A 25,306-nucleotide genomic window follows, 5' to 3' on the forward strand; every position below is an offset into this window, starting at 1 on the left:
GTAACAGAATATCGAGGTCAAGCCAGTAACAGAATATCGAGGTCAAGCCAGTAACAGAATATCGAGGTCAAGCCAGTAACAGAATATCGAGGTCAAGCCAGTAACAGAATATCGAGGTCAAGCCAGTACGTCACCGTTATAAGCGGTGTTTAGTATGGAGTGGTGTCGCAAGCGCTGTTTCGTCACTCAATACAAAGCACATCAGCATGCAGTGTTGGCATTCTCATATATCTTGACTGTGCACAGAAATAATGCGTTATAAAACAGAGCACTAGCTTGATATAAAAATCATTGAAAGGAACTACAACGTACGCATGGGCTATACTTCACAATAGATGTCCACCCTGGCATTGCAACTTAAATACAGGTTAAAACTAAAAACCGTGTCAAGCGCACGGCTACACGCACGCTGCTACATTCCACCAGTGTGCACATGTCTCTGCTGCCAAGAAAGCTGTTCAATTGCAAACGTGTACATGCATCTGTGTGTGCCTTTGTGTGTGTGTGTGTGTGTGTGTGTCTGTGTCTGTGTGTGTGTGTGTGTGTGTGTGTGTGTGTGTGTGTGTTGCAGGCAAGTACATCACAAGGATCTTAGAATGTTCTAGATCTGCTAGCTGTAGCAGCCATAGCGTTGCCATCATTTAACTCCGGCATTGTGATGCATGGACAAGCAATAGACACATGCTGCTTGCAATATGACTAACGTAAGCATGACTGGAGGGTATGGCCCACAACCAAACGTCAGTAGTGACAATGAATAGTTTGAAAACTAGTTTTTTTCCGCAAACACAACGGTCACATGTCAGAAAACAGTCAGCACACAATAGCAACTATCACATAGCACAGCCATGTAGCTAGATAAAATAGAGGAAAATGTCAAGGATATTGAAAAACAATTCGCTCACTAAAGAAAGAAGAGCACAACAATGTACAACTGACTTTTGCCTAGAACTGAGGAATCCAGGATGAACACACTGCTCCTACGCCCAGTGACAGGAGAGCATGCAGCCTACAAACTTCACTACAGCATGTTAGAAACTCCGGTCGAAATGAGATAGTCCAGCACATGGCACTCCTGACTGTACAAATCGACAACAGAATGCCTGCGCACATGCAGCCTACAAACTTCACTGCAGCATGTTAGAAACTCCGGTCGAAATGAGACAGTCCAGCACATGGCACTCCTTGACTGTACAAATCGACAACAGAATGCCTGCGCACATGCACAGTACACCAGCCTGATAGTGTGAAAGTGTGTTATATACTCTGTAACTCAATATAGTATAAATAGCTACCAGTAGTTGCATTGCTGCACACAAGGTGGCATAAGCAAACTTGAATTACTCAGCTGGACGCACCAGTCCAATCGGTTGTATCAGCTGTATACTCGTACAAATGTCTTCCGTACCTGATACGGAAGCTGGCTGGATCTGGACACAGCTACTAGCCCAGGCCAAAGAGTGACCACATAGCTAGGCTACAAGCACAACCGCTGAGCATACTCACAAAAACAGTGTGTTGCGACATGTTGCTATGTGCCATTATCTGCATCACTGTCCTCACTTTCTCCTTCGTAATGGTAGTCATCTTCATCATCATCATCATCATCATCATCCTCACTCTCACCTTCTTTGAAAATTTTCACAGGAAACTGTTCAGGCTTGTCTCCGATGGCAGCTCGCTTGTGCTTGGCTATCTCCCAAGCCCACAAGAGGTCGTCTTTCCAAATCTCTGGATCAGCTGGATGCAAGTGCACGGCCTTCTGGAAATTAGTCAGCGCCAACTCCACCTCTCCTATGTCCATTTGTGCTCTGCCTAGTCGTTGGCGTGCCACATACCACACAGGATCCAAACGACACGACTCTTCAGCACTATGTACTGATGGAAATCTCTCTCCGACAGCAGAATAAGCTTGTGATTTCAACTCGTGAAGAGTTGCATCGTCAGGAGTAAGCACGAGAGCTTCATCCCAACGCTTAATAGCTTCCCAGTAGCGTTCCTCCTCAGCAAAGGTATTGCCTTCATCTTTCAAACGTTCGCTTTTCATTTTACTGTCCTCCAGGAAAACTCCATGCTTGCGTTTTGAAGCTGTAAGCCAGTCCACGTCGTCATCGACTCGCTCGCCACCTCCCAAAGACGCATCATCATCATCACCACCAAACGCCACTTGAGTTGTAGGTACCTTTGTCTTCTTCTTCCACCCAAATTGTGTAGACGCCATCGACACAACAAGAAACCTTGTCTTTGAGTTCGAAACTACTTTTCCAGAACAAAATATTTTTTTTCGGATCAAGAATCTTTCGCGCGGAATAGTCAAAACTTTTACCAAAAAATTACTTTCGGCAAGTTTCGCAATCTTTATTTTTACGCGGTACGCGGTCCGCATGCATATGCATAATCTTTATTTTTACGCGGTACGCGGTCCGCATGCATATGCATGCGCGTACCACGCCTTCGCGATCCTGGACCGTGGACGCTCCGCCGTCACGCTGTAGATAATTACGGAAAGTAGGAAGGACAACAGCTAGAATAATAATTATGGAACAGTACTCTCGTCCACATACAACAAAGAACAACCAAAACTGAAAACCAAAACTCAAGCAACTGCCAGAATGCATGCAACAGCGATTGCAAGCCAGACAGAGTGACCATGGTGACTACAGACTATAATAGAGAAGTACGTACATGTGCAACGGAGGTAACGCTTCCGACTCCGAGAGCTTCCGAAACAGCAGCGGATAAAACAATACATCAACACCACGTGTCACCTTGCGCTGCCGCAAACGGACACCTATGAATGCACAGTACATTGCACCGGTACCGCACAGTGCATGCATACATCTGTGCATGCACTGTGCATGCATACATCTGTGCACGGCGTAATAAATGCCGGACTGCATGTAATCCGACAACCGTCACCTCGCACCCTATGTACATGTAGTGCAGAGGCGCAGCCAACAAAAGAGCAGGGTGCCGACAAAAGAGCAGGGTGCCGACAAAAGAGCAGGGTGCCGACAAAAGAGCAGGGTGCCGACAAAAGGGGAGGGTGCGTGCACACTCCACTGAGTAGCACAGCAGTCATGATTCTATCACGCATCCGACACATACATGGACTATCAACTGAGTAATAAGAGTAAGAAACGTAACAGTTCAGCGATCCATAACCCGGACTCCCCAGATCCAGGCGATCCCATTTACCGCCGGGGCAGCTTTCTTACCCATCAGGTGTCACAAACCGGGCTTTTCAATGCAAAATGGCCCCACTTGAAATAGTACTGTCCCCACAGAATACCGCGGACAGAATCCTAACATGATGCGCATAATTATGCGGGCGAAAACAAGTCATTATGCGGCAATTTAAATATTCTGATGATGAGGTATAATGCAGTCATTATGCAAGGTTAATCTGTCATTGGGACAATATTAGCGTACAGTTTCATGCAAGTATACAGCTTTGGCGTACAAATCCATGGGTGTGTATGACTTTGTGCAGTGCTGGCCAAAGAAATCCAACCTCATGAATAAAATAGCGTTGCCGGGCGCTAAGCAGCCCTAGCACTACACATGCTGGTCCGTGCACTCTAACGCGGCGCTACTTTATTCATAAGGTTAGATTTCTTTGGCCAACACTGTAGTACATTTTCACCAACATGTCACGATTATCTTCTACATGTCACGATTATCTTCTACATTCCCATGGAATGTATATGGGAATGTTTTTCTCGGCAAAAGTTTCTAGAAAACGCAGATGGAAGCCAATAACGAGGAAAATTGCGCGTACGCGGAATCACGTCATCCTGCGAGAAGTGTTTACTTGCCTGAACGGAAAACAGTTGGACACAAGTTTTATATTACACTCCGCCAACTAGACCAGATTTGGATCAAGTCTAGTCAATTCTGCTGCCGCGATGTTGTTCATTCACATGTCAATAGGTGTGTGTGTGTGTGTGTGTGTGTGTGTGTGTGTGTGTGTGTGTGCGTGTGTGTGTGCGTGTGTGTGTGTGTGTGTGTGTGCATGTGTGCGTTCCTGTGCTGTACGGTGTGTGTGTGTGTGCGCGTGCGTGTGTATGTGTGTGCTTTTCTGCGTGTGTGTGTGTGTGTGTGTGTGCCTCTCTCTCACTCTCTCTCTCTCTCTCTCTCTCTCTCTCTCTCTCTCTCCGGTTTGCACACGTCCAACAAAACTTCCTGTGACCATCAGTACAGTCAAACACAAGAGGCCTCGACTATCGAAACAAAAACCATAGCCAGCGCACGCACATGGACCGAAAGTTCATACTATGCGCTGATTTGTTCAAATCACGCTTGAAAATAGTTGGTCTTCATGAAAGTTCACTGTACAGCAGTTCATCGTAAACGAATAATTTTGACTTGATTTGATGCCTGGTCAACAGTGGGATAGGCCCTAGTCAGTACCAATGGAAAGGTCGCCTTTTCAGCGTTTGTTCTAAAAAAAGGTTTGACTGTATCCCTTCATGGATTTGCTCCTTTTTGCATGTTGCTGTATGCATGTGAGTTGGGTGGATGTGACTGAAAGGATACTCTCCAACATGCATTATCGTTAGACAACTTCTACAATATATACGAGTATACACATGACCTTAATTAAGCTCCGCTGATCAAGACAACAAAACATGTGACCAAGAAAGCCAGCTGTTCGGATATTGAGGCTAATACTTCTCATCTATGTATGGATGAGAACGCCAATAACAGTTACTTTCGCCTAAACATCTCTTTAATTCTTGCCTTTATCTAGGGGTGAAACAGCTGACCCAAATTCCTTATCGACTAGATTCAATCCTATCGACTGACTATCGACTGGTTATCGACTGACATTGCCCTCACAGATAAACACAAGCACAGCAGACTGACATTGCCCTCACAGATGAACACAAGCACAGCACACTGGCATTGCCCTCACAGATGAACACAAGCACAGCACATTTACGCCGATACATACAAGCACATGCACGGTCAGACACCCATGCACAAGCACAAGCACACAGAAACGAAATATGAGCACATTGATCATTGTACTTTGAAGTAGGTTTCACCAAAGCTAGGCATTTCCCAAATCGGCCGGCCGAAAAATTCGCCGAAAACTGTGGTTTTGAAGAAATCACCGATCTTTTCGCCGAATATGCAATTTTCGCACTGAATTCGCCGAAAATCGATGTTTTTGTGCTTCAGCAGTATGCAAACACAATCCTTGTAACCATTATACTGCGAGAGGTGACTGCGACTTTAGGCATTACCGAAATCGGTCAGCAGGAAAAGACGACGAAATCTATGGCTGTGAAGAAATCGCTGATAATTGCGCCGAATTTGCAAATTTCGCACTGAATTCGCCGAAAATCGATGTTACAGTGCCTCTAAAGCATGCATGTAAATACACACTGTCTTATGAGCGGTAAATTCAACTACATGTACTTATTTGAGCCGAATTCTGACTTTGGGGCTCATAATATGGCCGGATTTGGACATTCTCTTATCCGATCGAAAAGCCGATTAGGCGAAAAAATCGGGCCGATTTGGGAAATGCTTAAAGGGGAAGTTAAGGCAAAAATTAAAATTTCACCAGTTGTAGTCTTCGGGGTGCTAAGTCGAATGGTCTTGGTCCGAGAAAGCTGAGACGCTCCCTTCCTACTTGAATCCCAATCGAACTCGCGCACTTCCACCGAAACTGGGTGACTGCGCCCTACTAGATGGGGATTTGTATGCAAAATGTCACTAAAAGCGCCATTTCGTTCTTATAAAAGCACGGATGACCGCGATTGGCCCATATGTTGTAGTCTTTTGGACGCTGAGTCGACTGGTTTTGGTCCGAAAAGGCTGCGATGCAGCGTGCCTCCTTTATTCCCAATCGAACATGGTTGAACAAGTGGTCACGTGCTCCTGGGTGCCTAAATCACCTGGTCACCACGCCAGCAGGCGACAACTTACTAGCCTGTTTGACCTTTTTTGGGTGCAGTCCTGTCACTCGAGTTGAACTCGAGTTGAACCTAGGTGTGAAAGTTGTCGCCTGCTGGCGTGGTGACCAGGTGATTTGGGCACCCAGGAGCACGTGACCACTTGTTCAACCATGTTCGATTGGGAATAAAGGAGGAACGCTGCATCGCAGCCTTTTCGGACCAAAACCAGTCGACTCAGCGTCCAAAAGACTACAACATATGGGCCAATCGCGGTCATCTGTGCTTTTATAAGAACGAAATGGCGCTTTTAGTGACATTTTGCATACAAATCCCCATCTAGTAGGGCGCAGTCACCCAGTTTCGGTGGAAGTGCGCGAGTTCGATTGGGATTCAAGTAGGAAGGGAGCGTCTCAGCTTTCTCGGACCAAGACCATTCGACTCAGCACCCCGAAGACTACAACTGGTGAAATTTTAATTTTTGCCTTAACTTCCCCTTTAACCAAAGCACAATATGAGCACATTGCAGTTTCAACATTCCAATGGAGTGAATGGATCCATGCGGCATGTACATCTGGGTAGTTATACATGTACTGTAAATATACAAATTTTCGGCAGCTATTTAATTTCGGCTATATTCGGCACCGACCCAAAACGCCTAAATTAAAACGCCGATGAAATTTTTCACATCATCTGTCGCACTATACCATGCCCTCTACCCACGCCGAAAATAAATCACCGCCGAAATGTCAAAAATCGGGAAGTGCCGAAATTTTGCAGCGCCGAAATTTTGTATATTTACAGTAGATGTGTGTTTTTTAACATTATCATATGTACGAGTTGATAAGGGTTTACAATCATATGTACGAGTTGATAAGGGTTTACAATCATATGTACGAGTTGATAAGGGTTTACAATCATATGTACGAGTTGATAAGGGTTTACAATCATATGTACGAGTTGATAAGGGTTTACAATCATATGTACGAGTTGATAAGGGTTTACAATCATATGTACGAGTTGATAAGGGTTTTCAATCATATGTACGAGTTGATAAGGGTTTACAATCATATGTACGAGTTGATAAGGGTTTACAATCATATGTACGAGTTGATAAGGGTTTTCAATCATATGTACGAGTTGATAAGGGTTTTCAATAATATGTACGAGTTGATAAGGGTTTACAATCATATGTACGAGTTGATAAGGGTTTTCAATCATATGTACGAGTTGATAAGGGTTTACAATCATATGTACGAGTTGATAAGGGTTTTCAATCATATGTACGAGTTGATAAGGGTTTTCAATCATATGTACGAGTTGATAAGGGTTTACAATCATATGTACGAGTTGATAAGGGTTTACAATCATATGTACGAGTTGATAAGGGTTTACAATCATATGTACGAGTTGATAAGGGTTTACAATCATATGTACGAGTTGATAAGGGTTTACAATCATATGTACGAGTTGATAAGGGTTTTCCTTCTGTCAACTCAACCTTATCGACTGGCCAGTCGACTTAACGACTCAGTCGTTTCACCCCTACTTTTATCCCATCAATCCCTCATATAATATTATCTAAACTTTTTTGAACAAACGGCGAGGAGACAACAATTTGATAACCGCAATCAGTAATACAAGCTGGATCGACATTTGTGTACACTGTATTCATGTATTGTAAAACTGTGGAGACAATGTGCAATAAAACGAACTTTTTTATTATTATTTTCTCAACCCACACCCCTCTACTCTGTTACCGGCCCTCTTTTAAATGTTGTGTTCATCACTGTTGGGGCTTCCGATGAAAAAAACTACTTTGTAGTGCATGTTGTCACGTAGCATAACGGCCCATTCATAGTGTGTGAACATCTGAACGAACTGAGAATTGTCCAAGCTGACAACAATCAATCCACTCCTTACAGCAAACCGGGAGAGAAGTATTGTTTGCAAGCAGCATACCAATGTGATGGACGTGCACGTGTCACAATACTCAATAGTGCTGGCATGAGTATCACCATGCACTATAGGCCTACCGGTAGTCTTGCCATACCTGTTCAACGTGTTCACTTTTACGGGAGCAGCTCTGTAGAAAGGTCGCTGGGAACCTTCGTATGCAGACGTCAACATCGGATTTCTGACACCAAGTTTCTGCAGCACCTTTTCAGATAGATTCATCTCGCCTTGCGAATATCTCTGAACCAGCATGGATAACAGAATCAGCAGGCAAAGGGAACTTTGATGATAATCTCAAAGTAAGCTGTGTATAAACCTGACTGAAACTGTCCAATTATAATCTCTCAATCTCGAGACAACTAGCAATCTCTACCTTGCTAGAGCTCATCAGTGGAGCTCATAGTGGCTGACTGAGCTAGTCATAATGTCGCAAAAAGTTGTCAAATGCATGTAGCGTGGAATTCATGTGTTTAATGATGTAATGAACGACAAGCTCCAGGAACGATTATCAATCGGCCAACTCAACAACTCAACAACTCAACAACTCAACGAACGCCGCATGAACAAATAATCTACTATTCTCCATTATACACAACACGGTAATGCCATTTGAAAACGTCACTTGTGCTTTGCAAAACCATCCTATTCTCCCAGGTGCTATTGCTCTCCCCTGCCATTGCCCAAGCACTGCTCACTCAGGTGGGATTACCCTCACAGCCGAGTGTCGATTCCCCTATACTGTAAATATACAAATTTTCGGCAGCTATTTAATTTCGGCTATATTCGGCACCGACCCAAAACGCCTAAATTAAAACGCCGATGAAATTTTTCACAGCATCTTTCGCACTATACCATGCCCTCTACCCCACGCCGAAAATAAATCGCCGCCGAAATGTCAAAAATCGTGAAGTGCCGAAATTTTGCAGCGCCGAAATTTTGTATATTTACAGTAATACCTTTTGAAAGGATTGGGAAAACTCAAAGGATCAGTCGGGGAAGTGAACTGCCGGAAAAGAGAAAAAATGCCAGACCTACCAGGACTCGCACCCGGGACCTAGTGGAGGAGGGAATAAGACCAAAGTACCATCAGTATGTGTGGCACGTGTTGCGAGCTTCCTATGGTGTGAAAAACTTGCTAGCGCCTTCTAGGTCCAGCCTGGTCCCATAGCTCAGATGGTTTGAGCATTGCTCATGACAAGCAAGGTCCCGGGTTCACGTCCAGGAGGGTCTGGCATTTGTTTTCTCTTTTCAGGCAGTTCACTTCCGCGGCTGACCCTTTAAATAACTGATAACTTCTGGGTTAAGGGGCCATCCGTAAATATGGATATTTATTTAGAAACGAAAAATAGTCGTTTAGGGGGAAGGGGGTTTAGCGCTTGTTCGTTTCTCGAAAAATATCGATGCACAGTTTGTATGTGTGGGTACGTCCAGAAAAGAAAAGAAAAAATCGATGCTATGCATCGTTTGTATGTGTTCGTTTCTGAGGGAGGGGGGTTGAAGAGAAACGACTAGTTTTCGTTTCTAAATAAATATCGGTATTTACGGATGGCCCCTAAATTGGATCCACTCTGCCTATAGTAAAGTGCAGTCTGTGGTGGGTAGGTCTCTCGTGCCGCACACAAGTGTGACGTTTTCTGTACCAGCAGTTGCTCTCGGCCAGGACCTAGTCCAGCCACTCCTGGCAAATGTGTCACCCTGCTGTGATAGAAGAACACCCAAGCATGTATGGATACCGTGATACAAAACTGGATCCAAGTGGATCGAAAAGTCAGCAGTATCATGACTCCAGGCTGGCTGTGACACAGCACTATCAAGCCCTGCTGTGTATGCACATAGCAGAACACATTGAATCATGTATCCACAAGTAATTGTGCTCTATATATACAGCAGCGTTCTCACGGTCCCATTTTAAACTCCAAACATGAACTTCAATTGGCATGCGTCACTTCCTATCACACACAGTCGTACCATCCTCACAGTCGTCTGAGTGACATAACCGGTCCTGAGACCGCTTTGAGTGCCGCTTCAAGTCCATATCAGTCTCAAACGGCAGTGCAATGGAGTGGATGAATGCGGTTACTCACTGCTATAGGCATCTTCAAGTGCAGTGACTCTGCAACTCTCAGCAATACTCCGAACGGTGCATGGAGAAGAACAAACTTCAATCTTGGATTATTGATACTGGGCTCCTGCAGAATAAAACATATCGCACCAATAGAGAGACAGATAATACGACAGGATTCCTCTTGACAGGGAGGACCGTTTGACCCAAAACGCATGTCACATTGATCAATGTGACGTCATCATCAACGTTTGTGCAAGGAAAAAGCAAGCATAGTTACAACATGAGGGGTTTCATTTGTTTTCCATTGATTTTGACGATTATTTCCATGAGCCGGTACTCTTGAGTTCAGTGGAGTTTTTGTTATTCTCTCTCCCCAAACATCCTCTTGGCAATTCAGTGCTTTTTTCTCTTCAGAGTGCATTGACAAGAAATGAAACCAGCAACTAGTGATAAACAGAGGGTGGAGGAACTATTGAGCCGATGGTGACGGAAATCTAGACTGAACAAACTTAGTTTTTTCAGTCCATTGCCAGTGAACCTTTTCGTGTAGAACAGGACAGCGGCTGCGGGACCGGGACGGTAGATCGACACAAGAAGACGGAGAGTGGCATGTAACAGTCAACACGATCATAACTCACTTCAAATGTCGATCTGTTTTCAGGTTTGAACTTTCGCTCACGCCTGACCACTGACAACTGTCGAGTCAACCTGGAACGAATTCAACCTGGCAAGGAAGATCGAAGATGCCTGAGACACCAGATTGATTAAACTTGTGAATGGTTACGTGCAAGTGAAATATTGGTGCAAGTGTTGGAAGGGATGTAACGAAGTTTATTCGCTCTAGCAACAAGTCATGATGGTCATCGTTCACTTACTTCTGAGGACTGCCGCCCAAGTGGATCAATGTTCGAGCGTTCCCTTTCAATTATTGAGCGCCACAGGCAGTTCTAAACTCCTGTTGAGATTGCCTCCGCTCTAATAACCGACGTTCGTTTGACTCCCGTGCGTAATGCCAACTTTCGAAACTTCGCTTGACGGTGATGACGGAACTTGCGCCGACAACTAATCAAGTGGTTCGTGAGAGAGACAAGCCAGCGGCAAAGAGGTTCGATCGCAGAGCTGCAGACTTGCGTCGGCAGCAACGTTCTGACTCTCGTCAGAACTGATCTCAACGATGTAGCAGGTACGGTACAAAGTACTCATACTGGCCGGTTTAAATTTGAATTTTATGAACTGTGAATTACCGGTGCTAATTTTCGGTGCAGAGGGTATCATCTGTGCTCGTTAAGGACTTTGAAATGTGTGTACTGCTGTTCGTACCTACTTCGAATTATCAAACTCGTTTGTATGAATGATATACAGGCGGAAATTGGTGAATGGAAAGTGTTCGAAACAGGCAGGACCTTCGAATCACACCACATTCGAATTATCAGTATTCTATTAAATGTACATTATTTTGCTCTCTTTTGATTCTGAAAGTCAAATCACAAATGTTACTCCTAAAGTACTTACAACATGGGTTACGAGACCTTCACTCCTCAACCGAGCTTGAAAGTGTCCCCGGGCGTTCGCCCTTTCCCGCTCTTCCTCCTCGTCGTCCTCAACATCATCATGCAGCCCACTTTCCCATGCTAGAACAAAGTCTGCAATAATAGCATTATTAGAATGTAACACATAAGAATAGTCATCATTCACACAACCATGCTATCTAGTATAGCTCTGAGAAGGGACAAAAGGACATAATTATCAAAAATTCAAAATCCCCTCGATCTCCACTTTTATCAATAGTCAACAAATTATTCGATCCTCTTATGGAGGACTTTTCACAGTTGAAATGTGCAATTCCTCAGGCATATGCAACACGTACATTGAGCTGCAATGGACGAAAGTGCATTGGAATTCCACACAAACAGTTTTCAAAAGTTCTGATGGTATTCCGTACGGATAGTACTACATACATGTACATGAATACAGCAAAAATAGAACCTTCCACACAGGCCGCATATGCCATATACAAGTCTGTAGCTCTGTACCCAATCCACTTCTGAAACTGCACATTGGTCAGTAGGCGTGTAGTACCCGGTATTCGCACGATTAGGAAGCACATATGTTGTGTATGACCATCAGAATCCTGTTGGCAATACAAATCGACTGTACATGCATGTACAAAAACTTTAAGTCTACATTGCTCTTACCTATGGGGGGCATGGAAATCTACAGTCACTACGCTCACAACGAATACTACAGTAACAAGCTACAGAAGCAGGAGAAACCTTTGGTTTAGAAACCAGCAAACAACAAAAAACCACGATGAAGGTCATCTTCCAGCGCACGCTTTGCGCATGCTTTGCACGACATGCGCCATATTTTCGGTAACGTCAACAACAACAAAACATTCCGCCGTGCACTAGACCAGCTGCGGAGTTGCTCACTCTTGTTTATGTACTCTTCCTTTAACCTATGCATGGGGGGGGGGGGGCACGTATGTCTACATTGCTCTTACCTATGAGGACCATGCGAGTCTACATTGCTCTTACCTATGAGGACCATGCGAGTCTACATTGCTCTTACCTATGAGGACCATGCGAGTCTACATTGCTCTTACCTATGAGAACCATACAAGTCTACATTAACTTACCTATGAGGACCATGCGAGTCTACATTGCTCTTACCTATGAGGACCATACGAGTCTACATTAACTTACCTATGAGGACCATGCGAGTCTACATTGCTCTTACCTATGAGGACCATACGAGTCTACATTGCTCTTACCTATGAGGACCATGCGAGTCTACATTGCTCTTACCTATGAGGACCATGCGAGTCTACATTAACTTACCTATGAGGACCATGCGAGTCTACATTGCTCTTACCTATGAGGACCATGCGAGTCTACATTGCTCTTACCTATGAGGACCATGCGAGTCTACATTGCTCTTACCTATGAGGACCATGCGAGTCTACATTAACTTACCTATGAGGACCATGCGAGTCTACATTGCTCTTACCTATGAGGACCATGCGAGTCTACATTGCTCTTACCTATGAGGACCATGCGAGTCTACATTAACTTACCTATGAGGACCATGCGAGTCTACATTGCTCTTACCTATGAGGACCATGCGAGTCTACATTGCTCTTACCTATGAGGACCATGCGAGTCTACATTGCTCTTACCTATGAGGACCATGCGAGTCTACATTAACTTACCTATGAGGACCATGCGAGTCTACATTGCTCTTAGCTATGAGGACCATACGAGTCTACATTGCTCTTACCTATGAGGACCATGCGAGTCTACATTGCTCTTACCTATGAGGACCATGCGAGTCTACATTGCTCTTACCTATGAGGACCATGCGAGTCTACATTGCTCTTACCTATGAGGACCATGCGAGTCTACATTGCTCTTACCTATGAGGACCATGCGAGTCTACATTGCTCTTACCTATGAGGACCATGCGAGTTTACATTGCTCTTACCTATGAGGACCATGCGAGTCTACATTAACTTACCTATGAGGACCATACGAGTCTACATTGCTCTTACCTATGAGGACCATGCGAGTCTACATTGCTCTTACCTATGAGGACCATGCGAGTCTACATTGCTCTTACCTATGAGGACCATGCGAGTCTACATTAACTTACCTATGAGGACCATGCGAGTCTACATTGCTCTTACCTATGAGGACCATGCGAGTCTACATTGCTCTTACCTATGGGATCACCAGACAGTGGTAAGTACTGAACACCAGCCTCCTGGTTGCCTGGGTCGAAACGTCGTTGTCTTGACTGGCAATAGTCGCACATGCATGGACAAGAGGAGAGAATGAAAAGTCAACTAATGATAACAGAACCCTAACACTGATAGGATGGTTAGAGATCATTACGCAGCCGATGCTATCAATGCATTCCATTTGTTCTTACCAAAGTGCAATTTGTTTTCTAGAAAACGATCGAACCTCTGAAGGCTAAGGAGTAAGGTGTCGGACACGCGAGTTCTGGAGAAATGCATGCAAGTACAAGGTACAGTGCGTATCGGTTATAGTGTGGTCATATACAAGAATATACTGCCTACAAGAATGAACACTCATTTTTTCATAATCATAACACATATTTTATCTTGACTAGTGTGAGAGAAAGACACAAACGGGAAAAGTGTATGTGTATATTTATTCTTACAAGCAGTATTATCGCATAGTAGAATATATCGGCCCTAAGAAAGGATTTTGTGCAGCAAAATATGCCAGATTAGTGCAAAGTGTATCGCCTGTAGTAATAACATCTGTGCTCTGTGCATACTCAATACAATAATAGTCAACACAAAAAGAGAGTTACCGTATTTTTCCGGTTATAAGTCGACCTTTTACGACTGAAAATAGCAGGAGAAAAGGTGGGGGTCGACTTACAACCGGGATTCGACTTATATAGTTATAACCGGGAATTATCGGTATCTTCCAAAAATGACCTGCACTAAATACACGAGTGCACCATGTGTATGCATTTTTGCCAAGTTTATTTGCCTTTTTCAAGGATTGGGATGTTTCAGAATCCAATGAGGAGTGTTTATGTGATTTGTTCATGTGTTAGTAGCAGGGAGCGGTTAGCAGTGCTTCGTTGGGCAAACACTTTAAAAACATAATTAAGACCTCCGGATACGGGGGGTCGACCTATAACCGGGGTCGACTTATAACCGGTAAAATACGGTATGTCCAAGGGAGCATTGGAGAATCACTTTTTCTGTCCAGTCGGACTCTTTCTTCCGACTTATCTCGTATCTGCTCCTTCGCAGTCGCCTAGCACGACCGCGAGTCTGATCCGTGTGTATCATGTGTAGACTCTGTGTCCACATGCCGAACGTGCGCGCAATGCGCGCATATGATATGTCACACGTGATTTATCGTGTGTAAGAAATATCAGCAATAAGAATCAAATGTCGTTTTTCAAACACCCACGCTATAACCGATACCTACTGTACTGTCTGTACATGTCATTGTGTTCATGCACTGATGACATGATCAATGCCCGCCCGTAATGTGCTGGACACTGTTCTCCTGTTAGGCGTAGTCGTCATACCCGTGTTTATGTTCTCTATTTTATCTTTTACTTGCAAAAACATAACAGCCGTACTGTACTGAAAATCAAGAAGAGCAGACGACCGAAAAAAACCAGTCATGAGGCATTGTGGCCATCCCCTGATTCGAGTGTCGCCATGGACTCACCATTTTCCATCTTCTCCGCCAAAGGGGTTCTTGATCTGCGTCAATTTCTTTCTCTGAGTGCCATAACATCCATTCCTCCTGTCCTGCCGTCGCTGCTTTTCTATACACCTCCCGAACTACTTCTGGATGTATGTCCTTGTCTGCAGCAGCTAATTGCGCCTCAGTCGATTCCGACCTCTCTCTTCGACCATAGCGGCCGGCCGTCACCCAGCGAAGCACACGAGTAGCGGTAGACTCGCCTTCGCTGCCCGAGGACTCAGTCTCTCCTTTCGGGACAAGTTTATAGGCCTTCTTCCTCGGTGGCATGATAATTATTATAGCTACGGCGCGCCCTTTAGTTTAGGTAGTGCATGAAATAATTCTCGGCCAGCTTCAAAACTTGAGATGAAAACTATGATCACACTGTACCACTGCCAGTACTGGGGCAGTCGACAGCACTCAAATGCTGGTAATTCTCCGCTGATTTTTCCTTCACTACCTGCTTGAGAAGTTGAGTATTCACTGACATGATACGGATAGTCGGGTGAAGCAGAGCAACCGACGCGCTGCACGCGCTGGGTCACCGAGAACATGATTGTACAGATCCTTCAGTGACAGTGTTTGCTCTCCCCTACTGGCCCTAGCCCTGCCTACGTACACTATGTACACTGTACAGTCATGCTTTGCGGTATCCAAGGGACGACATGCGACAGCGAGGATCGCTTGATCTTTCCGTGCTCTGAAAGCATGCCAAGTCTACAAGTACAACACAATCATGTCTACATGTGGTAACAATTTTTCCCGTATTTCACGTGATTGTCGTCTTGGAGTCGACCAATGACAGATCAAATTGCGCGGGCTGGAAAGCGAGGTCCTGCCAGCTCAAAGACTGGATCTACTGCCCGTCGTCAAGTGACGACAGGCAGGAACGGATTCCACTGCTAAGAAATCCCCTACTACTAGTCCCTACCGCGTCAAGCACCAGACGCCATTCTCCGCAGTTTCCCGTATTGTGCTGTGGAATTTCCTGCCGCCAGCTTTTCTAATTCTATACAATGTATTCTAGGTCTCCGCCCCAACTCGCAAAAATCTTCAAAAGTTAAATGCAACGTCAACGAATACCTGCGCCGACAGGATTGGCGCTGGTCCACGGACATTTTGCCTGTCGACCCACCTATAGTCTGTTTCAAAAAGATTTACAATCAGGTTTGGGTCTTAAAAAGTATGAAGATAAGGGAAATTTGGACAACAAAGTACATAGAATGGCTTGTTAGGACACGGCAAATTGTTCTGTGAAGGTTTCGGATTAGACCAATCCCGAAAAGATTGTCTGGGTTCGAAAGGGGGCATGTCAACTGAGAGTACACTGTACAACATATACATGGCACTACCTGATCAGCATGCGGCACTGGACGTGTTTGATAGTTCGCGTGTGAATGCGAGGGTAAGTACACGGTTTTCTCGTTAGTTGCATGCAAGAGAGACGATGCGACAGAAAGCAAAGCCCTTTGTAGTTTTCTCTCTCGCACTGGTAATGGTCTGCTGTTGGAGTTGAAATGCTAAGACATAATCCTTGTTTCGCTCTTCTGGGTAGTGTGAAGAGGTCAACGAACATGTAGAGCTCACTTTGATGAAGTAGGCAAGGCTGTGAGCGCTGTGGCTCAAAGCGATAGGCACTAAATCTTACGAGATATTTCGAGTGCTATTGTTTGTTGCGAGCGCTTCGTCTTCGATGAGTTCTGCCTCTTTCCTGGCAGCTGCCCTCCTATAGGACCAACCACGAAGTGACTGTACTCATCTGCAGCCGATCAGTGTTATATTGTACAAGAATATATCGTTTTCGCCAAGCCAGTGCCCCGCCAAAGACCATCGCCGTGTCACACCGTCGGAACGAGTTCATGATGAGAAACATCATTCGCGCGAGCGTGATGAAGAACTATTTCGAAAGACAACATAGTCTTTACCCCCGAGACGACAACTATGCGCACGTCCTGCAAGGGGAGAATGTCACCAGGGACATCAACGAAGACGACGGCAGTATTTCGGAAACCTGGAGTCAGCGGAGGTCGTCAAGCTCCTCCGCGACCCGGTACATGTACAGTATAGGTGACATGTCGACACGAGCTTGCGGAAACACAGCATACACTGTAGTAATATTGCGAGAGTTTGCGGAAGGAGTCCAAGTCGGGAAATCCATCAGCTCCAAAAGCTACCTGTAGGTGGGCGATGAGAGTCCAGCTTCAGGCTACAACAGTCAGGACTTGTAAATAGTTGAACTTTGTGAAGCGGCAGATCGAGTTAGTTAGCTGAAATCGTAGCCTGTTGCAGTATGTCGGCGCTATGTAGCTTGCATTTTTTACGGAGAGTCCATCGCCACGCGAATGTTTCTCTCCTCACCGAGAGCTTGCTGGCCTCCAAACTCCGTCAGGGTCTGCCTAAGGTACCGAAGGTCCTTTGACTAGCTGCTGGCAGGACTCCATCAAATCCTTTAGCTTCAGCTCGGCGAGCAAAAGTCTCTCTCTCTCCTCCGCCATGAGCTGACACACACAAACTGAATACAAAACGATGCACTTCACACGTGCTGGCTTGTACGCGTGCCCCCTTTCACGAACCCAGACAATCTTGGTCTAACCAACCGTTAACATGGTTAAAGGGGAACTCCACGAAAAAATGAAAATTTGATAGCCTGTAGAGTTTCGGGCGCTGAGTCGAATGGTCTTGGTCCGAAGTCTCTACGAGAAAGCGTTCTTGAGATATTTCAATTTTAGCCACGCCCCATACCAATGTATGTGTGACGTCATTGTGGCAATGTGCGAAAATACTTGGATTTTGAATCTTACTTTCTTCAGGACGAAAGTCACTTCAGAAAGTAGTTTGCCAAGTCGCCTGAGCCGCTGCAATGCCAAATTGTTGTGTTGTTGATTGTGCCAGTATCACATCATCCTCCTGGGGTTAGTTTTCTCAAATTCCCAAAGGATGGAGACCTGGCAAAGCGCCGAGATGTTGCAATGCGTCGTGAAAATTTCAAGCCTATTTTCGCAGCACGAGCTATGTTTGCTCGCTGCATTTATGATCCAGAGGGACTTGAGAGCTGAGTTTTGACGAGTACGCCGTCCAGGAAAGCCCTCATCAGTGTACCAGTGCCCTCCGAACCGTGAGCCTCCAGCAAAGCGAACTCTACAAGCTGCAACTGAGAAAGCAGGGCGAGATACGTCCCATCAGGATCAGAAGAGTACATCACCCCATCAACTCCGACTGCAGCTAGCTGATGAACGATATTACCCCAGTAACTTTGCGTATACCAGTACTCAAACTGTGCACATCTGTCATCAACTGGGACGCAAACAGACAGACCCCCAGCAAGTACGAAGGTTACAGAACTGTTTGCTTGCGATGTGCAGGCAGCATGCACGACGAACTGTCTCACCAATCCTGCCAAACTGAACCAGTGTAAGTTGATTGCGTGGATATGTCTCTATTTATAACAGCTACCCTACTTCTAGGCATGGTTGCATGAATACCATATCACTCAGAGCAGTTGTTAGAAGTCTGGACAGCCTTGGAATAGTGCAAGTAAAGTGAAACAAAAATATATTACACTCCGAGTTCCACGCTTGCGGGATCACCAGGCCAAAAAAAATCTAATTTCGAACAAGGAATGGGTTCTGGTTGTATGCGAAAGAAAAGTAAGTGAAGACCTATTGTGCAAGGAATACAGTGGGAACTACACATATTATACACATGCACTCACACCATCACCCACATGCGCGCGCGTGCGTGTGCGTGCACACACACAAACACAACAACACACACACATACTCAAACTCACTCGCACGCACGCTAGCCTAAGGATAGTACATATGCTGTAGTAGTGGTATACTTAGTGAAATGACTATGTGTACATCTAATGACGCCGCCACTCCACGCCAGAAGACAACAAACATCTGCTGCAACATTTTTGCTCCCGTCTCTTATGGGCAACACAGGGAATGAAACAAACAATGCAATTGAGAACAAGAGTCGTCCTGTACGGTGAAGTTTCCATTTTCTCATACAGCAGTATATTGTCTAAGCAAGTGTGTTTTCTCCACATTCTTTTTGCCATGCAGGTATATCACAGTGTCATGCCAAACTACATTCTCAAACGCATTCGTTTCTCAATTCTGGGGATGATTGGACACGCACATCTCGCAGCTCTTGACGACGTCAATGTCAACCGTCGCCACGGCACAACCAAAAAGACCGCGATAGGAAGGTATAAAGTCCAGTTCTCAAAGCATAAAGAAGACTGTGGCCAAATAGAAAATTATACGACAGAAAGAGCTATGAGTATGTTGACAAGCTCATGTGTGAGGTGGTAGCGGTTGCAAATGGCAACCTCCATGTTCCTGCCTTGGAGAAGCGTGTTTCCCTGCCAAATTCCAGGTGGAAGCCTCCTGAGAAGGCTGAGGTGGTGCAGGATTTGGATATCTTTGCCTGATGGTATTCACAACGCAGGCTGGAAGACGACAACGAACGTGCTTGCCCAATTTGCCGTGTACATAGTGTGTACTGCCTGTGTGCCGCATAGCGTAGAGATCTACACAAACACAGAATGTCATATGGAATGTGTATGATGAGTGCTTGTACACATACCACATTGCTGTACCGTAATAATTATTATAGTCAAATACTCATTTACTCTACATATGCGCTGTATTGCACCTACCGGTACCTACCTGCACTTTCAGTGCGCGCGCCATACTAATTTAGTGTCCACTGGTACAAAGATGGAGGGTCTTGTAGAATTTACCATAATTGCTGATTTCAAATTGAATTCCAATGATCTGGGGGATGAATACTGATTAGGACGCGTTCGATTACCTACTAGTACAGAGATGTCTTGGTCAGAAAGTACAGATTTCTTACTCTCCTGCCAGAATTTGTGCATTATTTTGGTGTACGCTTTCTTGACCCCACGCTTGTACGTTGCATGCCATGGTATACTAGAAAACGAGTTTATTGACAAAGTCTATCGCTTGAAACGATAAAGTATGGGTTCGGGTGTGATCAAAATTAATGCACCCATGGTGCTCATAAACTGTGTGCAGTGCTCTCTTCACCAACAGAACACTACCTACCATACTTTGTAGATCTTGTACCAATCCAAGGGAAAATGACAAAGACAAATGTGAGTCATGCATGAAAACTTGTGATAGCACGGTCTATAGTACAGAACAACGTTGTTCGTGCTATGCCTGACAACAATAATTAGTTACACACAAAACATTACGAGCATCGATCCTCACAAGATAAGTCAAGACATACTCGGAGCAAAGAGAAATTTGTTTGTGTCATGCATGAAACTTGTGATAACTACCAGTACAATGTCTTTCTTGTGCGACGCCTACTGTAGTGCGCCTGACAACAATAAATTTCCCCCAAAAAATAAGAATAAGTGTATCATGCTGATACGCGATCCTCACAAGACAGGTCAAGGCAAACTAATTGAGGCTTACCTAATGTCAGACTCTTCTGTCACTGGCATTGGCGGCTTCTGCATGTCGAGATAACCTCGAAGAGCAGTGATGAGCACAGCCTAATGCAAGGATACGATCTCGTAATCTGCGAGGTCCGCTACGCAAGAAACCTTGGGCCGTCTTGTCGACAGCGACGGCAGCATCCTACCAGCAAAATCATTCCCGCGGGCTGGGCATGGCTATACACTTTTGTCCACGCTCGCACCAGTCGGAGTCCCAAACGAATCGAGATTCTGGTGGCCAAGCTACTCGTCTTCTGTCGGACGCAGCTGCTGACGCATCTTCTTCCTCCACATTTGTTACACGCGATGGCAGCTCCTCAGCAGAGTATCTGGGCTCCCTGCCCCAACCATACGCGGCGGTGGGCTGTTGGTCGTCCTCACTGGCCTCAGCATCGCTGCCTTCATTGCTGGGGACAGAGGATTGTTCGGAATCGCCCATCTTCCCTTGAAATACCAACTAAAATTAGTGCTTGTAAGTTGTAGACTGGCGAAGAGAAACGACTTTGCCACAATGACGTAGGCAGCCCGTGATGATGTAACCAAATGGCCGCATGACGTCAGGGCGCGGCCCCCGTTTTTGCAATTTCAAAGTGAAATATCTCAAGAACGCTTCGTCGTAGAGACTTCGGACCAAGACCATTCGACTCAGCGCCCGAAACTCTACAGGCTATCGAAGTTTCATTTTTTCGTGGAGTTCCCCTTTAAAGGGGAAGTATACCCTAAAATCAAATTTTCACCAGTTGTAGTCTTCTGGGTGCTGAGTCGAATGGTCTTGGTCCGAGGAAGCTGCGACGCTCCCTTCCTACTTGAATCCCAATCGAACTCGCGCACTTCCACCGAAACTGGGTGACTGCGCCCTACTAGATGGGGATTTGTATGCAAAATGTCACTAAAAGCGCCATTTCGTTCTTATAAAAGCACGGATGACCGCGATTGGCCCATATGTTGTAGTCTTTTGGACGCTGAGTCGACTGGTTTTGGTCCGAAAAGGCTGCGATGCAGCGTTCCTCCTTTATTCCCAATCGAACATGGTTGAACAAGCGGTCACGTGCTCCTGGGTGCCCAAATCACCTGGTCACCGCGCCAGCAGGCGACAACTTTCACACCAAGGTTCAACTCGAGTTCAACTCGAGTGACAGGACTGCACCCAAAAAAGGTCAAACAGGCTAGTAAGTTGTACCCTGCAGGCACGGTGACCAGGTGACTGGTGTACGCAGGAGCACGTGACCGCCTGTTCAACCATGTTCGATTGGGAATAAAGGAGGAACGCTGCATCGCAGCCTTTTCGGACCAAAACCAGTCGACTCAGCGTCCAAAAGACTACAACATATGGGCCAATCGCGGTCATCCGTGCTTTTATAAGAACGAAATGGCGCTTTTAGTGACATTTTGCATACAAATCCCCATCTCGTAGGGCGCAGTCACCCAGTTTCGGTGGAAGTGCGCGAGTTCGATTGGGATTCAAGTAGGAAGGGAGCGCCTCAGCTTCCTCGGACCAAGACCATTCGACTCAGCACCCCGAAGACTACAACTGGTGAAAATTTGATTTTAGGGTATACTTCCCCTTTAAGGAGTTAGAATTTCGGCCAGGTTTCCGGCCTTTTCCCATGGTTTACAATTTGCCCAGGAAGCCAGTATCGATTTTTTTATCAAAACCCACGATTTATCCTTTCCTTTTTGGCCTTGTGGTTATGAATGCTGTCTGCTGACCATGAAGTTGTGAGTTCAAATCCCAACCTATCCTCAAGTCAAACTTTTTTTTCATTGTTTTGGTGATCAAGCTGGTGCAAGACAAAGAAGATGGCTGCACCAAACGACTTGTTGTTGGAGGTCGCGCTTCCTGCCGAACTGACTGACACTTGACTGGCTCACGCCATGTGAACACACCCACAACACTGCAATGGTGTGAGTGAATATGGAAGTCATCGCGCTGTAGCTTTTTGAGATTTATTTTTAGTATTTCAAGATCGCCAATTTATTTGAATTTAGCAGTCAACGCCGTCTTCTATCAACGTTCACAAGCGTCTGTTTTTCTCAAAATGTCGTCGAAGTCACACGGATAGCTTTGCCAAGTCATGGCTTTGGGAATGAGTCCGTGTCGATGTCGTTTTCGTCACACGGTGAGTAAATTGCATCGCAGCTCAAAGAAACTATTTTGGTCACAAAACGGATTGGGACACATGCCGCTCGTCAACATTTACAACACTTTCGTTTCGACATGTCCTCTCTGACTCCATTATCGATACGAGGAAGAACTCGTTTGTTGTAAACCAGACGTACGTCCATGACTGTGTCAACGTGAGTGAGTTGTCATTTTTCCTGCTTTCGCGCGGAATATTTCTTCGAGTTCACAGTGAGTTTTTCCAGGCAGCGCTCGAGTGCTCATACGGTAAGACGCCAAACTCCGAGGGCGATCGCCAGGGTTGTAAATCTTTTTGAAACGGACTGTAGTACTACATTCTACTACAGTGCATTTCAAAACTATAGACGCGTAGGGTTTTTGAAATATTTCAAATTTGGCTGGAACTTTTTGAGAATAGTTTTCGGAATATTGCTCAGGATCGCTCCACAATTACTCTCATATAGTTTCTAAAGGATTGGATAACAGACGCCCAATTTGGAAAATTTTATGCACAAAGTGATCACAGATTTTATGTGGTATAGATGCTGGCATAACGGTTTTTGCCTAGGTAGACCTACGCGTCTATAGTTTTGAAATGGACTGTATGCCCAATCAACGACTCCCATTGCGACGATGCTGCGCTGGCAGCGCTGCACACTGGCTGACAGTCTGCAGGTCTGTGCTGCACACTATCACACTTCTTTTTTTATTTTGCTGACCCGTAGATCTACCGGACTGTGGCGTACAGCTCTATCTTCTGTTTTTGGTGCGTGTTTTTGGCCGTGATGCCGAGACATCAGGTCGGCAGAGCCACCAATGCCCTACCATCACTGCTGCGTCTCGGTGCAGCCCCTACTCAGTAGTTGTTAAAGGGGAAGTTAAGGCAAAAATTAAAACCTCAGTTCCGATACTATTCACTGATGAGCGGAACACGAAAATCGATTTTGAATAACATAAAAATCCTTAAAAATTTCCATGAACTCGTTGTTGTCTGGCCATGTCTGCATCGATTATACTCCTAATTGCACTAATAAAATTGCTTTCTCCACGCCGACTCTTTAAAATTTCACCAGTTGTAGTTTTCGGGGTGCTGAGTCGAATGGTCTTGGTCCGAGAAAGCTGAGACGCTCCCTTCCTGCTTGAATCCCAATCGAACTCGCGCACTTCCACCGAAACTGGGTGACTGCGCCCTACTACATGTAGATGGGGATTTGTATGCAAAATGTCACTAAAAGCGCCGTTTCGTTCTTATAAAAGCACGGATGACCGCGATTGGCCCATATGTTGTAGTCTTTTGGATGCTGAATCGACTGGTTTTGGTCCGAAAAGGCTGCGATGCAGCGTTCCTCCTTTATTCCCAATCGAACATGGTTGAACAAGTGGTCACGTGCTCCTGGGTGCCCAAATCACCTGGTCACACCGCCAGCAGGCGACAACTTTCACACCAAGGTTCAACTCGAGTTCAACTCGAGTGACAGGACTGCACCCAAAAAAGGTCAAACAGGCTAGTAAGTTGTACCCTGCAGGCACGGTGACCAGCTGACTGGTGTACGCAGGAGCACGTGACCGCTTGTTCAACCATGTTCGATTGGGAATAAAGGAGGAACGCTGCATCGCAGCCTTTTCGGACCAAAACCAGTCGACTCAGCGTCCAAAAGACTACAACATATGGGCCAATCGTGGTCATCCGTGCTTTTTATAAGAACGAAACGGCGCTTCTAGTGACATTTTGCATACAAATCCCCATCTACATGTAGTAGGGCGCAGTCACCCAGTTTCGGTGGAAGTGCGCGAGTTCGATTGGGATTCAAGTAGGAAGGGAGCGTCTCAGCTTTCTCGGACCAAGACCATTCGACTCAGCACCCCGAAGACTACAACTGGTGAAATTTTAATTTTTGCCCTAACTTCCCCTTTAATTAAGTTTGTCCTAGTCTCAGTACCATTGTCTTTCATTATTAATTTTACGAGTTGGGTATGTATATGTGGACAAAAAAAAACAAAAACAAAATTTCACGGTTCGCGTGAGACTCGGCCAAAGGCCCAGTTTTCCGCATCCGCAGGAACGCCACCACCCTCTTGGATCAAGGCGCAGATGCAGCTCCTAAGCGGTGGGAGGTGAGTAGATCAGACCCACCACAAAGTGGTCAAAGACCGAAATCCCATTCACTGCATCCATGTTTCCCTCGTGCCAGGCCACGAGTTCCCAATTAACTGTGGGTCGCAGCACGGCTGGAAAAAATCCTTCCGCTTCCAAGCAGGACTTGAACCTGGTACCCTCTGTTTCTCAATCATGGTCTTGATCTTAGACCATCCCACTATGCCTGCCTGGCTATGTGGACAAACCGTAGTAAACCGTAGTAAAAAAAAAAAAAACTGACATGATACAGGAACGGAATCCACTGCGTACATTGGCTCACGAACTAAAAGCGCCATTTCGTTCTTATAAAAGCACGGATGACCGCGATTGGCCCATATGTTGTAGTCTTTTGGACGCTGAGTCGACTGGTTTTGGTCCGAAAAGGCTGCGATGTA

The 25,306-nt window shown here is 45.5% G+C and overlaps 2 protein-coding genes and 1 long non-coding RNA gene across 3 annotated transcripts in view; all 3 read right to left on the minus strand.

Annotated features, from left to right (window-relative positions):
- The window catches only part of LOC135821519 (anoctamin-7-like), a 72,868-nt gene extending 57,166 nt beyond the window's left edge, over positions 1-15,702 (minus strand). The window contains exons 1-5 of the mRNA XM_065334521.1: positions 15,153-15,702; positions 13,647-13,722; positions 11,440-11,570; positions 9,947-10,051; positions 7,960-8,102 (exon numbers count right to left, since the gene is read on the minus strand). Of these exons, the coding sequence (XP_065190593.1) occupies positions 7,960-8,102; positions 9,947-10,051; positions 11,440-11,570; positions 13,647-13,722; positions 15,153-15,458 (761 nt within the window). The 5' untranslated portion in view covers positions 15,459-15,702. The remainder of the gene's footprint in view (positions 1-7,959; positions 8,103-9,946; positions 10,052-11,439; positions 11,571-13,646; positions 13,723-15,152) is intronic.
- Positions 215-2,256, minus strand: LOC135806926 (tetratricopeptide repeat protein 33-like). The gene has a single exon (XM_065321080.1). The coding sequence runs from the start codon at positions 2,219-2,221 to the stop codon at positions 1,532-1,534; it is 690 nt and encodes a 229-aa protein (XP_065177152.1). The 5' UTR covers positions 2,222-2,256; the 3' UTR covers positions 215-1,531.
- Positions 15,703-19,381: 3,679 nt separating the features above from the next.
- Positions 19,382-21,305, minus strand: LOC135821538 (uncharacterized). Its single transcript, XR_010554387.1, has 2 exons — positions 20,630-21,305; positions 19,382-19,710 (listed from the first exon to the last, which is right to left on the minus strand). It is a non-coding gene; the product is annotated as an uncharacterized LOC135821538 (long non-coding RNA).
- Positions 21,306-25,306: the final 4,001 nt, after the last annotated feature.

Source organism: Sycon ciliatum, chromosome 1, assembly GCF_964019385.1.
Source record: "Sycon ciliatum chromosome 1, ocSycCili1.1, whole genome shotgun sequence".
NCBI lineage: Eukaryota > Metazoa > Porifera > Calcarea > Leucosolenida > Sycettidae > Sycon > Sycon ciliatum.

Bases quoted from the DNA above. Each gene is read 5' to 3' on its own strand.
- LOC135806926 (XM_065321080.1), bottom strand. From the start codon at position 2,221: ATGGCGTCTACACAATTTGGGTGGAAGAAGAAGACAAAGGTACCTACA.